At 40.4% G+C, this 15146-nt stretch overlaps 1 protein-coding gene across 1 annotated transcript; it reads right to left on the bottom strand.

Moving 5' to 3' along the window:
- Window positions 1-144: 144 nt before the first annotated feature.
- On the bottom strand, window positions 145-13360 carry LOC145913454 (uncharacterized). Its single transcript, XM_083001106.1, has 14 exons — window positions 13125-13360; window positions 12622-12768; window positions 12218-12344; window positions 11456-11623; window positions 10862-11033; window positions 9373-9483; window positions 8973-9111; window positions 8756-8901; window positions 7817-7995; window positions 3971-7496; window positions 3505-3645; window positions 3234-3389; window positions 2532-2662; window positions 145-2191 (listed from the first exon to the last, which is right to left on the bottom strand). The coding sequence occupies exons 1-14, from the start codon at window positions 13168-13170 to the stop codon at window positions 1825-1827; spliced, it is 5556 nt and encodes a 1851-aa protein (XP_082857232.1). The 5' UTR covers window positions 13171-13360; the 3' UTR covers window positions 145-1824.
- Between the last annotated feature and the right edge of the window lie 1786 nt (window positions 13361-15146).

Genomic DNA, 15146 nt, shown 5'->3' with positions numbered 1-15146 from the left:
TACTCTCATGGGTGAATCCAAAAGAAAGATCAGGGCCAACATTATCCACTTTTCCACATGTTTCAAGGTATTAAACGTAATTGGCCACTCACAATACTGCTGTAACGTAAGGGCTAAATGCCTCGGACTCAAACTTTGTCGGTATAAGCATGATTGCAAGCACGTTGTTTTGTTGTACACCAGTATGCAAAAAGTAACACGGGCGCGAATCCATAAAAGCAACTAGCTTTATACAAATTAAAGCAGATACGCTCGGAAACATAGAGCACGACACAAATACTTAGATAAAGACGAACATAATAAAATGTACAATGAAAAGGCATGGATTCAGTGTGGTCATTTTTTCACCGTAGCAATATTTTTCCATAGTTCGGTAAAAGATGCAACAAGTTTTGCGCGAACGACTTGCATAATAAACTGCTTGTAAGTATTATGCAAAGTAAACGCTTTTAAGCTGCTTTCGGAGAGTTACTTAGTTCACATTTTATGAAAAATAGTTGATATTATTGTTTGAATTGTTTCAATACAAGGATTGCTTTTCTGTATCAATGGCAAAACAACATATTTTTCCACGTAAAAAAATCACGGACAAAGTTCAAAATGGAGAAACGCACAACCGAAGATAAAATGTATAGCGGGAACTTGAATAAAAAGTTAAACAATTCAGAAACACGGTTTACGCGACTATGTGCATGTTTAGAAAAAAGAATTGTGAAAATATACAAAAACCACAAAACCACATAAAAATGTTTCGTAAAAACGTTCATTCTTGCGTCGGTTGATGGTGAGATAAACATTAGTGAAACACCTGTTTCGTCAAAAATTGTTGAGTATCAACAAGTTTTCAAGCGATGATTATGGTATGTAGGAAAAACAGTGCTTAAAACGTCATTTGTGTGTGTACTATGCCCTTCCACCACATCGTTAACAATAATTGATTTGCAAAAGAACACAATAGCTTTGCTGAAACAAACAAAAAAGCGTAAAACGTAAGAGGCCGCAGCCACACAAAAATGATGGCACTTCTGCAGAAGCGAATTTTCAAACAGTGGTGGAACGATTTATGATGTATGTCACTTGATAGCACCGTGTAAGCTTATAGCACCCAAGCTATGCTATACAGTGCCACGTTATATGAAATCTGAGTTGTAGAGCAGTCACAACGAAACTTTAGGCGCACCTTATCTTGTAGAAAAAGCTAAAAACCAGAATTAAGAATTTAAATATTTTGCTACCGCACGTTGGCGCTATACGCCGAGAAAATGCATTGCTTTTTTGCGCAAAATGACTTCATTTGCAATGACTGTCAACTTTGTCCCACCTTGACATTTTATACGAAGCATCACCTGTATGATCAACGGGACAGGAAAGTTAGTTGAAAGTGCGTTAGTTAATAAGATTGCAATAGGATCCGGTGCTTTGGCAAATATCACGAATTAACCGGTAGACACAAAAACGTCATGATTAGCAAAAAGCAAAATGACAAGTTGTGAAACGCAGTGGCACCTGATCGATAAAGCCGCGGTTGTATCAGTAACTGTAATACGTCCATAATTGTTTGTAACTTTACCGGCACCAATTAACAACTATATCAAACTGCCTGTAAAATGACGTGGTGGGCCTAGTTACGACGAAGCGCGGTTACTACAAAATGAATCAAAATCAAGGTATTCTTATATCATGTACAAACTTTAAACCGTTTGCTTGGATCGCTGGAATTTTGACACATAAGCAGCACCTAACACGTATGCCGCTATTTGAATGACTTCGATAGCTCCCCACATGTCATTCGAGTCCCAACAAACTTCCAATATTACAACCCCGTCATGGGTCCTTCTGCGCAGCCTCAGACAGGCACGGGTCATTCGCGCCGGATAATTTGTCCGCTAATTGGTTGCTAGATGAAGCTGGACGGCAAATAACCGATACGGGGGTGGAGGACTCAGTAACAGCGGGCGGTTCAGCGCTTGATCCGAAGCTCCCTGGCTCGCCGGACGACTCTGTCGCTTCGGACGACGCCGTTTCTCCGGAGGTTTTCTCAGGACTGGAAGCGGGCGGACTTGTTGGGTGGTTTGGAGTCGTCGGGGGAAATTGGAAAACGGGTAATTTTTTGATGAGAGCTGATTTTAACAATGAACCACTGTTGCCGCCGGTAGCCGACGTTCCGCGCTGGATGATCGAAAATGCTGGGCTGTGAAAAAATTAGGATACGGTATTGATAGCTTGACCAGCAAAGTGCATACGACATGGACAGTAAAATTGTGAAGTTGTTACATGTTTTGGTAACAAGTTGTTTAGTCAAAGCCTATAAGAGACCTACTGTATGATAGCGGGTTGAATTGAAATATTTTACGTTTGAGTGTGAATTAAGGTTTGAGAAACTGCAAAATACGTTTCCTGTAATATTTGCCCATTGAGGTGGCGTTTTTAGGTCACCAAGCTTATCAGGGGCCCAAACCAGTTTAAAAATGCCGGTTGATATGCAACCTTTCAGAAACTTGCTATCTCCATTAATTACACAACCTACTCACCTCCCACTTCCACTTGGACTTCCCATACGAGCCCCAGGGGCAGTCCCGAATCCTCTGTATGGGTACACCAACACCGACGGTGATGGGGGCGTTGGCTGGGAGGGGCTAATGATGTGAAAAAAGGTCGGGGTCTAAACAAACAAAGTTACTTTAATATAAAAATTCTGCTGTTGCTTTAGATACACTATAGCTTGCGCATTAGGCAATATTTAGAATAAAAAATTTTTGATGTTATTATGTACTTTGCCTATGTTGTACACTTCTTTTTGGCCGGACCCGGATTCGAACCATGGCATGTATAATAAAGGACATGTTATGTGGAAGGCTTAATTTTTATCGCTTGTACGGTTTTTAATAAAGGCATAATTACAAACACTATTGGTTTGAAGCAGGTCCTACGAGCCCCCAAGGAATATAACTGTTACACATTTTGCACGTTCTTACAGTGTCCGGATAAGGTTCAGCTGTATTGCAAGCGAAACGTCTTTGCCTTATTTCCAGTTAACAGTAGCGATACGAAGCCTAACTAACCGCAACAAAATGGTTGGCAAATTCAACAACGAACTGTTACCTAACGAAAACAGCAATTTGTGCTTACATAACTTACATAAGCCTACGAATAGCCTTCGTTGCATAAACGTAATGTTTTTTTTGGAAAGGGCAACTATCCAGTGTGCTTACACAACAATTTAATTAGAATACCTGCACGCCTATTGGTCCGGACTGTGAGGAAGTTGGCAGACAAATCGGCGCAACCACAATAGGTTGTGGGTGAACACGTAGGGCTTGCGGTAACCTTTTAACAGGAGAAGTGTTCTTTCCCGGGGTCTGCATGCCACTCACAGTAGGCGTAATCACCTGGTAAAGGTATTTAAACATAAAAGTCATGGTAGATTTTGCATCCGAAGAAACTATTTTTTACTTTGAGGTACAGTTTTTGCAGAATTAAATACAAAAAAGGCTACAACTTTACCTGAATGGCTGATGGTGTATTAAGAGGAGATTGGTTCGCGGGTTCTGTATCCATTGGCTGGGAAGACTTTAGCGAAATGACGAGGTCGCTTTTGCCTCCCGACCTCACTCTGTGTAAAGTCTGTTTGGGCTCTGGAGATTTCTGCGAAAAAACGAGAAATGTTTGACACCAAGCAATCTTGCGATATTGTTTTTATACAATTTAACTGTCACACAAATTGTTAAATGCAAGATATTGGTAAGCAAGATATTTGTAAACGTTTCATAACAACCCCACTTGGAACTCGCACAGGTGTGTCTTGGCAACTACCTGTAGCACAGTCGGTAGAGCACGAACTCGGAATGTCCAGGGTCGTGAGTCCAAACCACACCGGAAGCCCGATTTTTAATATTTAGCTCCGATTTTCAGGTATAATAGATTTATTTAAGATACTAATGTCGTCTAACCAATAGGAAACATCACATACCTTCTCATCACTGTCTCGTTTCCTGGCCTTCTTGTCTGAATCCGGTTCACTGCTTTCACCATCAGATGGGGGGTCAACCATGACAGTTGGGATACCAGAGGGGGGAGCCATTAAAGACGGACTTTTACCCTGCAGTTTGTCCTCCTTGGACGACTTTTCCGCATCTTTGGACGTTTTTTCGGGCTCGGGTATCTTCGCTTTTTCCGCGGTGCTTTGCATCTCAGCTAGCTTTTGTTGCATTGCAACGCTCTGCTCATGGAAGGTAAATACGTGGGCCATGTCGGAGGCGGAAATTATGCCTGCGCTGTTGAGTGCTGCACTAGGAGTAACCACAGCTATCTTCGATGGCGTTTGCAAGGCGTCGTCTTTCACTCCTTGGGACAAGGTAAGCGAACGTGGGATTCGTTTCTCCATTGTCCGTTTCTTCTCCGAGTCATCACCTTCCGTAATTTTCCCTTTTTTAGGATCCGTTGGGGCGAAGAAGACTGTGGGAGTCGAAAAACCGGGCATAAAAGTGAAAAATTGCGGCGTGGGAGTTTGTCCAGATGAGGGAACTTGGGCCGGCGAAGGTTTCCGAATCAATGAGGTACCTGACATAAGAGCGGAGTGCAAGAACACAGGAGTGTTGAGTTGAGTGCTGGGAGGCTGTCCATCTTCACTTGATGTTGGAGGCATCGAAAACACGGGTGTGATCCTTTGAAGAAGCGGCGTATGCATGCTGGAAAAGGGTATTGGCGGGAGGACGCCACACGAGGTGGAAGCTGTTTCCTTTTCAACATCAACTGCCTTGACAAGCTGGGTATTTTTCTCAGCAGATTGCTCAGATTCTGATTTTTCGCTGAATGTTTCGTCTTCGGAGCGGTCAGCATCACGTTGCTCTCCATCATCGTGAACTGGTTTAGGTTTGACCTGTTTCCTTGGGGTCCTGCGGCCTTTTGCAGAGTCGGTGATGGTTGCGCTACCAGGTGTCTCACTCTTGGTGTGATACGCTGTTGGGGTGAAGCCGTCTTTCTTGTAATCCTGAGGCGTGAAGTGATGAAAACGCAAGTTGGACTTCCCCAGACCTTGACCAGGTTGCTCCAACCTTCGCTTCTTGCAAGGCACGGGTAAGAGTTCTTTCATCGGCGAGCTCTCATCCGTGGAAGGGGCGTTGCCGGAGTGAGCGGGGGACGCAATGTCGTGCGTAGGTGTATTGAGAGGCTGCGTTGGGGTGTTCAACTGATTTGGAGTATTCAACGGTTGTGTTGGAGTATTCAATGGCTGCGTTGGCGTGTTGAGTTGTGTCAGCGGCGAAGGGCCTTGATTTGACGGTGCGCTGTTGTGCGTTGGAGTCGTCAACACCTGTGTGGGTGTTTTTAGCTGCTGGTTGTCCTGCTTGTCTGACTCCTTAACTGTGACGGCCATGTTGGTGTCGTCCGTCCAGCCAGCGGATGGCAAACTTAATTCTGGGAGGGATTTGACGTTGGTTAGATCCACTAGTTCGTTTTGTAATAAGGAGTCATTGATGTAGCTCAAAGAGGATGCACTCTCGAGAGGACCGGAGATGCTCTTCCCCGGCAACCGCTTTTTTTCTTCCTCATTTCCGATTTCCATTTGCTCGTCGCCTTTGCCTGGACTCTTTTGCGAATTAGCCTTGTCCACGTCCATTGTCTGCCCTTGCATTCGAATCGCCGCCATGCGACGGCTAACAGCCGCCGGGGGAAAACGGAACACTTGGCTGTCCAAAGGCTTGCCAGTGGGACTAGACGATCCGGAATCATTTTCCCCGTCTTTACCGTGACCACTGCTTCCCATAGCAGCCGCGTTGGGAGTTAATGCAGGAGTCAGTGGGGTCATGGGTGGCAGACACGGACTGTCAATGGTCGCACGCAAGCGGTCTCGACTGAATCGCTTGGAACGATCAGCTATGGCTGCAACCTTAGGCGACGATGGTCCCGCTTCGTCATCCTTGCTTTCCACATCTATTGCCGCTAATTCCGGCATTTCCTTCCCTGAAGGCTGCATTACTTTAGCCGGGGGACCCTGCAGCGGCGCGAGGGGTGGCATTTGCGGCCGCAGCTTTGATTGTACGTCGTTATTTAAAGTCGCAGCGCCCTGCGGTGCATCCTCGACAGCCTGAACCGCTTGTGCCATCGGTTTACCCTCAGGCGTTGGCATAGTCCACTGCTGCATGGCCTGCATGTGCGTCTGATCAGTTAAGAACATGGCTTGCGACGACGCAGGCCACTGCGGTATGACAGCAAGCTGTTGTGGCCTCGGTGGTTGCTCGAAATATCCTTCTCCTGGCTTTGCTGTGTAGTGAAGGGTCGACTCCTGGTAATACTTTTGCCTATTGTCCATGCCGCTTTCGTTGCTAGTCTCATGGGATTTCTCTACCTCGTTCGTGGCTTGCTCCTGCAGTGGCGCCGCGATCCAGCTCATGTTTTGGAAGATATGACCGCCAGGTTGTTGCATAACGGCCAGTGGTGTGAGTGCAGCAGGCGTAAAATACTGCTGCTGCACCTGGTTGCTTTGTACCACCCCCTGCTGCCTCTTGTGGTCGGCCTGCTGCTGTTGACTACTGTCCGCATAGCTTCCCGTGTTGCCATCCGCAGCTTGTCCGAATGCCATATTAGCATCAGTCATAGGAAACATGAAGTGTTGCGGGTCACCCCCCCATCCCTGCACATTCTTGCCGTCCGTCCCCTCGCCGTTCTGGGTGATATAGGGGTACATCTGTATGGGGGTCAGGGGCATTCCACGCTGTTTCCAGTTCTCAAAGTCGAAACCGCCTTTGTCCTGCCCGTTCGGTATCGCGGGGCTTAACAGGAAGAACGACTGGCCGGAAAACTGCGACTGGGGATTCCCCTCCTGTTCTCCCCCCTGGGCCACGTCGGGCTGTTGCGCTTGGGCAAGAAACAATGGCGTCATTCCGCTTTGGAAAATACCCTCCTGGGGCGGGTTGGCGGTACCAGGGGCGGCCAGGTAGTAAGAAGGCTGACCGTTTTCACCAAAGTTGTTGTCCTGGAGACTGGCAATGAACGGAGCGGGGTAGAATTTCGGCGGATCCTCACGGGGTCTGTAGCTCTGCCCGTAACTGCTCGGCTGTTGATGCTGCTGTTGTTGCCCATTGGCTTGCTCAGGGTGAAACTGGGTGCTTTCCCTCGTCTGCGACTGTCGCGCCTGTATTATCACGCTACTGCGTGGCTGTACTTGATTATTGACAGTCACGCTTTGTGCGCCGTAGCTTGCCGCTTCTTGCTGCACGTTAGGGTAAACCTCAGCATTTGGCGGAACCACTTGCCCTGTGTGACGGTACGCAGGCTGAATGCCACCTTGCTGCACGTTTCCAAGATTAGTCAGCATAGTGTTGTTGTTGGCGTCGGCAAGGGGATACATCTGCTGCACTCTGGCGCTCTCCTGCGCGCGCGTAAGGTTTTGGTAAGCGTTACCGTCGCTAAATGTACCCGACGCCGTTGTAAGTATTTGTGAGTAGAGGCCGTGACCTTGGTTCGGTGTTCCGGTTTGTCGGTAAGGTGAATCAAACCTAATAATTGGTGGTGTTGGTTAGAAATAACATACAGCTTCGGAATAAGTAGGGAATGAAGTAAACGTTTTGTCATACACTGTTTTTTTGTAACTAACTGGATAAATAGAATCAACACTGCACAGGTTACTTGTATTTAATTGTTTAAACAAAATGCTTGCATTTTTAATAAACTAGCTGGCACTAATTTGAAGTAATCAATAATACCACCAAACACTTTTCGGGAAAAAAAACTAAATTAGTCGAGGTAAGACTAATTCTCTTAATTCCACTTAATTAAAAGGGTAAATGTGTAAATGGTCGTAAGGATAAACAAACACCTGTTATTGTTGCTGTTAAGGTTGCTGAGCTGGCCATCATTGCTTCTCAAAGCTGTTCGGCCATCATATGCCGTTGGAAATTGAGTTCCAAAATATTCTGTGTCCTTTTCTAACTTTGTAACAATCTGGTTCGATGAAGATTGGGTTTTGTTCTTGGTTGTCCCCTTACTAGCCTTATCCTGTAAGCAATGCATTCATTTACAAAAAAAACATCCAAAAAATTTCTCTGGGGAAACACTGCTTGACAGTTAGACCAGAAGATAACTGTGTTTAAATTAAAACCATTAACCAGATGGTTTTTCTTAGCTTATTGCACACAGCAATGTTATTCTTACACACCAACCATTTAACATGTGTCATCAGTTTTTAAACGATATTTTTGTAAAAGTTTAATCCCAGTACTTTAGTAGGGATATGTCCTTTGACAAATGTAAGATGTAAATTTATAATAAGAAACCTTTCGATAGAAAGTCTCTGCTGGGTATTAATGTCCAAATGCTTTAAAGGTTTATGCTTCGCAACAGTTACAAAGTGCAAGGAAGTTATACAGGAACAAGGATGAACTAGATTGCTTCCGGGCTTATTTACATAAAACATATTCTGGTTTGAGTAACACATCGGCAATAAGTCATATAAATTATTTTAAATCTTTTAAATCAGTGTTTCTGTTTTGTACAATACTTCCATTGAATGATAAAATAAAAATGATTTAGTGGCTATAATTTCAAAATTTAAATGTTAATGAATAACATGCATGGATTCAAAACAAATTGCCTTCAATGTTTGCATAATTTGCAATGTTCTGATATAAATTACAATTATATTGGGTTATGGCAACAATTCTGTAATATGTGGTAACCTGTGAAAAATACAGTCATATTTCTTAAGTTGTTCACCAGCTAAGTACTTCGACAAACAAGTTTAAAACATAAAAAGTACCTTCCAGTATTTCTTAAGTCCGTGTTCAGGAAGACTTTTGGGATCTTTTTTGAGATGGTCACGAACGCGACGTATTTTCTTGAAACTGCAGCCCGTCACCCAATGCACCAAGTTCTGGCAAAAGCTATTCTGTCCATCCAGTGAGGCTATTAATTTAAAAAATAAGCACATTTCAACATTTAAGCACATTTTAATATTTTAATAAACATTGTCTTACCAGACGCCAGTAGTACTTCAGCCACAATCTCTTGTGCCACCCGCTGGCCACTACCTTCGAGTCGTTGTCTCCAGTTAACAATTTTATCGTAGTGTTGCTTGACGAGCCAACTTATACAGTTGCGACAACAGCACTGACTCTGTAAGGATTTACCAGTGTTTTAACTTCAGCAATTTGCAGATATTCATTAGTTGACAAAAGCCTTACTATACTGGCATATCAAATACATATATGCATCAATTCATGTGCATGCATACATGTCATTAACAGCTCTAGGATTGTTTTAAATCATCAATTTTACTGAGGTCTATATACAGGGCCAATGCTATGACCTTTGATGTTATTTACAACGATTTTGGCGAATAGTCAAGCATTAATTTTAGTGTTCAAAAGAACTTACACTTCCCTGAGGGTTAGTGGCCATCTCTCTCAATTGTTGCAGGGATATAAGATGACGAGGAACTTTCGAAGCTCTTTCAGCATTGTTGGTTGCCACAAGACGTGAGGTTTTCTAAGAGAAATAAAAGAAGCATCCTGTAAAAATTGACCTTTTTAGTGCTGGTAGACTTCACAGGCTGGTTTTAATTACATAATGATGGGTACAGATAAATCTGTTTTGTCTTTTTTTAGTTTTTCAAAAATAAAACAGAACATTTAACACATGTGCACTGAAATGGCCCTAGTCTCCTAATTTAGTTAATATTGATTTGCAACCAATTAAAAAAAAAATTTTTAAATCAAAAAATTGTTCCAGGTGCAAACATAATGCCATGTTTTAAAATAGTAATTGGCATTTAGTGGGAGAAAAAAACCATGCACCATTTCAGGCGACAGAAAATCAATAATATATGTGGCTTTATACAAAACTGTAGTGCAAAAATTAGAACAAAAATCTTATTTCCTCTGATAAGGTGCTGATGGGTGCTAATTTTGTTGTGCCATCTGCAAAAATCATTATTCGAAATTTTTTTGAAAGAACGTTATGGTATAGTTGGCAGTTTGCCAACAAGTTTTTTTTTGGAACCAGTAGAATGTGCATTATCCACAATACACCATTAAATTGAACCAATTGACCAACTACACACCAATAAACTATAAATGCAGCTTGATTTCGAAACACCTATGCTTAGTTCGACTGTTTAGTCAACTTGTAAAAACCTAAACAGTCACAAGAGGTGGTAAATATCAACAAAAGATTGGAGATAGGCAAATGCATCCTCAAGATTCTAACTCCATTAACACCCGAGTGCCATTTGCCTTTCTAACATCCGCTAACACCACTTTGCCTATAGGGGATACATAGCACTGATGAAAAGATTTCATTAAAAGTCCACCAGGGCACATAAACAAACATTCTCAAATGTACAGGAATCTTATTTCGCACAATTTATAGGAGGTTTTGAATAGCAATGCACACACATAGTTCTGTAAGAATGAATGGCAGAATAGGACATGACTATGACTGGTGGTGCATTAAATCTGGGTGGATTGCGAAAATAATTGATATAATAATGGTATTATACGCATGACTGCTGCAATACTCTTTATTGTGGAGTTATGCTTTTTAAGTTTTCGTTGCCTAGTGCAGTGTGGTCTGACTTCATTTACTTGCGGGCTACTACAATCTGTTTGCAAAAGTATTCTTTGGGCCACACAGGACCAATGTTTTGACAATAACAAAAAGCATCTCATCAAAATCTAACTTTCAAGAACACAGGCCAATAGCACTGAAACTCTTGTCAATATTACGCCTAACATAGTAACCGCTAAACACAAGTTTCGGCACTAAACTGTGGTCAAATACATTACCATGTGATATCCGAAACATACAGTGGGCAGAATAATCTACCTTAACAAGGATCAAACAACACAAAGGTATGTCTCCTCACCTGTGGGTTTGTTCTCAGTTTTTTGTACAAGAAGTTAATAGAATAACCGAGTAGCTTCTGAGCAGCTTTTTCACATAGGGAATAGGTGTTACGGAGCAAACTTCTCTTGTCAAGAACATAGTCCTCATACTTTTTTGATCGTTTTCGTCCGTTACCAAGCCCAATCATGCCTCTATGAATGTATGTATTGTTTACCATATAATATAATATATTAGATTGTGGACATATTTTTTTATATTTAATTGAAACACTGGCCGTGTCTGTAGAACAAAAAAATATATATAAATTTGTTTGTTTTTAATTTATGTTGATGGGCAACAGCTTTTGAAGAATGTTTGTGATACTACACATAATCAATGCTTCATAACCAGTGTCGTTACATAGTGCTTTTGGCAGTTATGGCACTGTAAACTTTTAGCACTTGACAAGCCCAGAGTATACATGAACTTGTCAATGCAACTGTCAACTTTATTGCAAGGTCTGAGCTGCACACAAAACTTTTTAGCAAAAACCTAGCACTGGCCATTGTAATAGCATTGCTATACTTCAAGCGACAGAACAAAATAGGCAAAAAAATGATCAACAAAATCACACCTGAGTTCTTTCAGTGGTTTTCCATCAGCACCTTCTGAAGCCACACTGTAACATTTTTCCTTTTTTAACTCTGCGGCCCGGTGAAGTATTTCCAGTAGCTCGCTCGCCCTTTTAATCTGATGTTCACCAATAGCCATTCGATCACTACTTGCAATGGTCTCTGCATCCCTGGAAATATTCATCACACATGAAGTATCATTTTATTAACATGCAAAATAACATAAAAAAAGACAAAGTGGTGCTACAATTTATTTTGGTTTTAGGGTCAGTGTAAGCTGAAATAATACCTACCAAAATGCATTTACAATCTAAATGAGTACAGAATGTTTATTTCATTTGCTTACACCCATTGGCTGCATTGCCTAGGTTTTAGTATGTTAGTTCTAAGTGGTAAAAGTAAGTGTATGATATTTTTTGCAAAACAAAAATCTACTTTATATGTTGGGAAAATATCTGCATATACATATTCTATGAAAGTGAATTTATTGATTTAAGCTACTTTGGAACACATCTAAAAAATAGATGAAGTGCGTAACAGTTAGGTAACATGATCCTATTTACAATCCAGTGGTAATACCAGGTCACCGGATTTGAAATGAGGGGAATTTTGTAGCAAAAATCAGAATTGTCTGCAGCCAATTATTTTTTCTGTAACTTTGTATTGTATGCATGATTATATCTCAATAAGTGATACTGACGATACCTAATTGTAGAAGAAATACATATATATATCCAAGAAAAATGCAAAATAAATTTGCTCACTTGTCTTTGCTTTGACCGATATGTAGGTTGGGCATTGCATTATCTTTCCATCCAATTCCAGCTATTATGAATTTACGAATACACCCACAAGGTTTGCCATAAGTTACGCAGCATTGGAGATCTTGACCTGAAATAGTTAAAAATTTATATTATTAGTAGGTCTTTATTTAAGGGTCAGAACCACATATGTCTGTGTTTTCAGCACTATAGGCCTGTCTGTATATTCTCAGAATTATGAGTAAATCTGCTATTAGTGTTCCTAAGAACCACATATGGTTTTTGCAAAAGTATGTGAATAGCAAAAGTGTGAGAACAATGTAAGCCAACTTATTTGCATTTGAGTTTGATAAATTTTTGAATTCTAAACAAGCATATGTACACCAGATACTATCTACGTTTCTCACCAAGATTGTCGCTAAGCAATTGGGAAAGGTGAGTGGCAAACATATCCTGAACTCTGGTGTGAATATTGAGGCCTATTATATCTCCTTTTCCTGCCTCCGCTTTGACAGAGCCACCAGGCGACCGCATTTTGTTACGTCGCCCAACACCTGCAATGAGATGCAGTAAAAATTGTGAGAAAGGCTTGTTGTCTGACACAACACAATTTTGCGCTATCTAAACAAGCTGGAAGCATAAACAATAACAAATAACAGCGGGGTGGCGCGGGACTTAAACATGCCAAGTAATGCTGTAGATGTAGATAACAGTTCCAAAAGGAGATGGATTTTATTCACTCTGTGAAAATTTGTTTTTTGACTCAGGCAATTTTTATACTTAATTATGCTATAAATACTACAAATGACATGCTTAAAATTATATTAATACCAAAAAAAAATACATTTCTTTATGAACAAAATATAAAACAAACACACATAAATTTTTTTTAAACTATTCATAAACGTACCTTTCACATTAGATGAGCTAGTCCCTTGAGCAGAAGCCATGTTCATTTCACTGCTTGTAGATCGTTTCTTGTTGTGCTTGCCTTGGTTGTCAGAGCAAGCTTGACACCCAAGTACTACATTAGATTGATGCTTGTTCACAGGTTAACTCATTGATACCTATTTTGTTTTTATTCATTTTTTTCAGTATTCAATGAAACAACCTACAAGGCACCATTTAATACAACAAAGCTATGATGCAAACTGTTATAACATCCACTTTTTTAAACCTAAGAAAGTTTTAAGCTGAAGCTACACCCATTACCTTTTATATACAGCACAGAGGATAAATAACAACTTTACAAGTGCCACATATTTTTGTCAGTTTCTGCAAAGCATTTTGCAAAAATCCTAACATTTTTCACTGTCAGGAAGTTGTAAGACTTAAAGGGATGGGTGAGTCATTCGGAAGTCTTGCCCAGAAAGCAAATTGATGCCACTCTGGTTTGCAATCGCTGACATTAACAGAATGCGTTTACTATTTACATACATATTATATAAGGCCTTTTACCAAATGTCTGTTGCATTACTTGTTTGTACAAACATAAAGGCTTTTAACCTACAATGTGGTAAACACTAAAAGTTTGCAATAAACTAGCAAAAGGTGTCAGGTAAAATGTTTCATACAAATATATTTGAACAACATTTCTTTTGGGTCAATAAATGTTAGGGAAGATTGAAGCACACAAATACTAATAGAAATTTCTTGACCAATGTAGAGGTTGATAAACTTTGTTCATGATTTATAATGACAAAGAATAAGGACACAGTTTACATAGCATTTTCACAACCTCGCCGAAAAATGCATAGAGAATCAAATATTGCCTTGAATACAATTCCCAACCAACCAGATACTTCATGGTCTTGAAACATACATTAGGTCAACATTTTATGCATAATAAAAAGAGTACGTGTGATTATTGTAACACATAAACTGAAAATCGGACTGAAAAAAATGTCGAAAATTTACCAATGATCTGTGCAAAAACAATTGGTAAATGCACTACAGATGAAAAATGCTCTGAAAATGTGCACAATTTACTTTAGCTAAAAAACAATCCTCTGCACAAATTACAAACTTTCAAATCTGGGCTGATAACAATGTAAAACATTTTTGGAAATATACTATTATATTTTGTCTAATGAAAGTCCACAAGTTCAACTAGCATAAAATTGTACTTAACATGTACAATATAATGATGCAAAATAGTGCAAAAATGAATAAATTGATTCTAACGTGGCATACCATATTTAGACACTTCATCTGCCAATATTATCTTTTTTATACTTGATATTTTTATATAAATTACATACCATCGATCCTGTATGGGGACAAAGGGATTACATAAAACAAAATAATATAGAAGTAGTAACGTTACTGCAAGGCAAATCGTTAAAAAAGTTTAAAATGTACAACGCCAGTGAACGCGCCGATGTGCTTCAATATATGCAGCCATTGAGCGATAATACACATTTTATGATAATCATACTACAAGCAACATTATTATAATACACCTTCGCTATCACTATCTGATTTTTAGTTCAAATGAACGTTTACGGAACAACTCCCTTACATAAGAAAAACGCTATGTCAAGTTACTAAAAACTACAATTTATGAATTGACGATTTTGTTTTTTTCCTGCGCCTAATCCCATGAGCTGTGGGCACAGGTATGTTGAATTTCTTTCATTTTACATCTTTTAAGACATACAATCAATTGATAATCTGTTCTTTTGCTTGTGTAAAAGAGACATATGTCTTGAAAATTGTTTGCAGGCTTTTTAATTATTATTTTTTTGTTAATTTGTGCAAAAGATGGTGGCGCGAATTGGTCATGACATCTAAAATTGAACAACCACTGACTTTAGTATGACGCAAATATTACCAAAGAAAGACAGAAAAAGCAAGCCCACGTTCGCCAAACTGTAACACATTCTTGCAAGGATTATTGGATTGCGACAAGGTTACGTCAGAGCCACATTTC

The sequence above is a fragment of the Ascidia mentula genome, chromosome 9 (assembly GCF_947561715.1).
Source record: "Ascidia mentula chromosome 9, kaAscMent1.1, whole genome shotgun sequence".
In the NCBI taxonomy this organism is placed as follows: domain Eukaryota; kingdom Metazoa; phylum Chordata; class Ascidiacea; order Phlebobranchia; family Ascidiidae; genus Ascidia; species Ascidia mentula.
Note: the sequence above shows the minus strand (reverse complement) of the source record. Positions and strands in the feature narration are given on the sequence as shown.

Bases quoted from the DNA above. Each gene is read 5' to 3' on its own strand.
- LOC145913454 (XM_083001106.1), bottom strand. From the start codon at position 13,170: ATGAACATGGCTTCTGCTCAAGGGACTAGCTCATCTAATGTGAAAG. The intron at 3,646-3,970 runs GTATGTGATGTT...GTTTTTTCGCAG, and splicing joins AACGAGACAGTGATGAGAAG to AAATCTCCAGAGCCCAAACA. The intron at 2,192-2,531 runs GTGAGTAGGTTG...ATTTTTTCACAG, and splicing joins AGTCCAAGTGGAAGTGGGAG to CCCAGCATTTTCGATCATCC.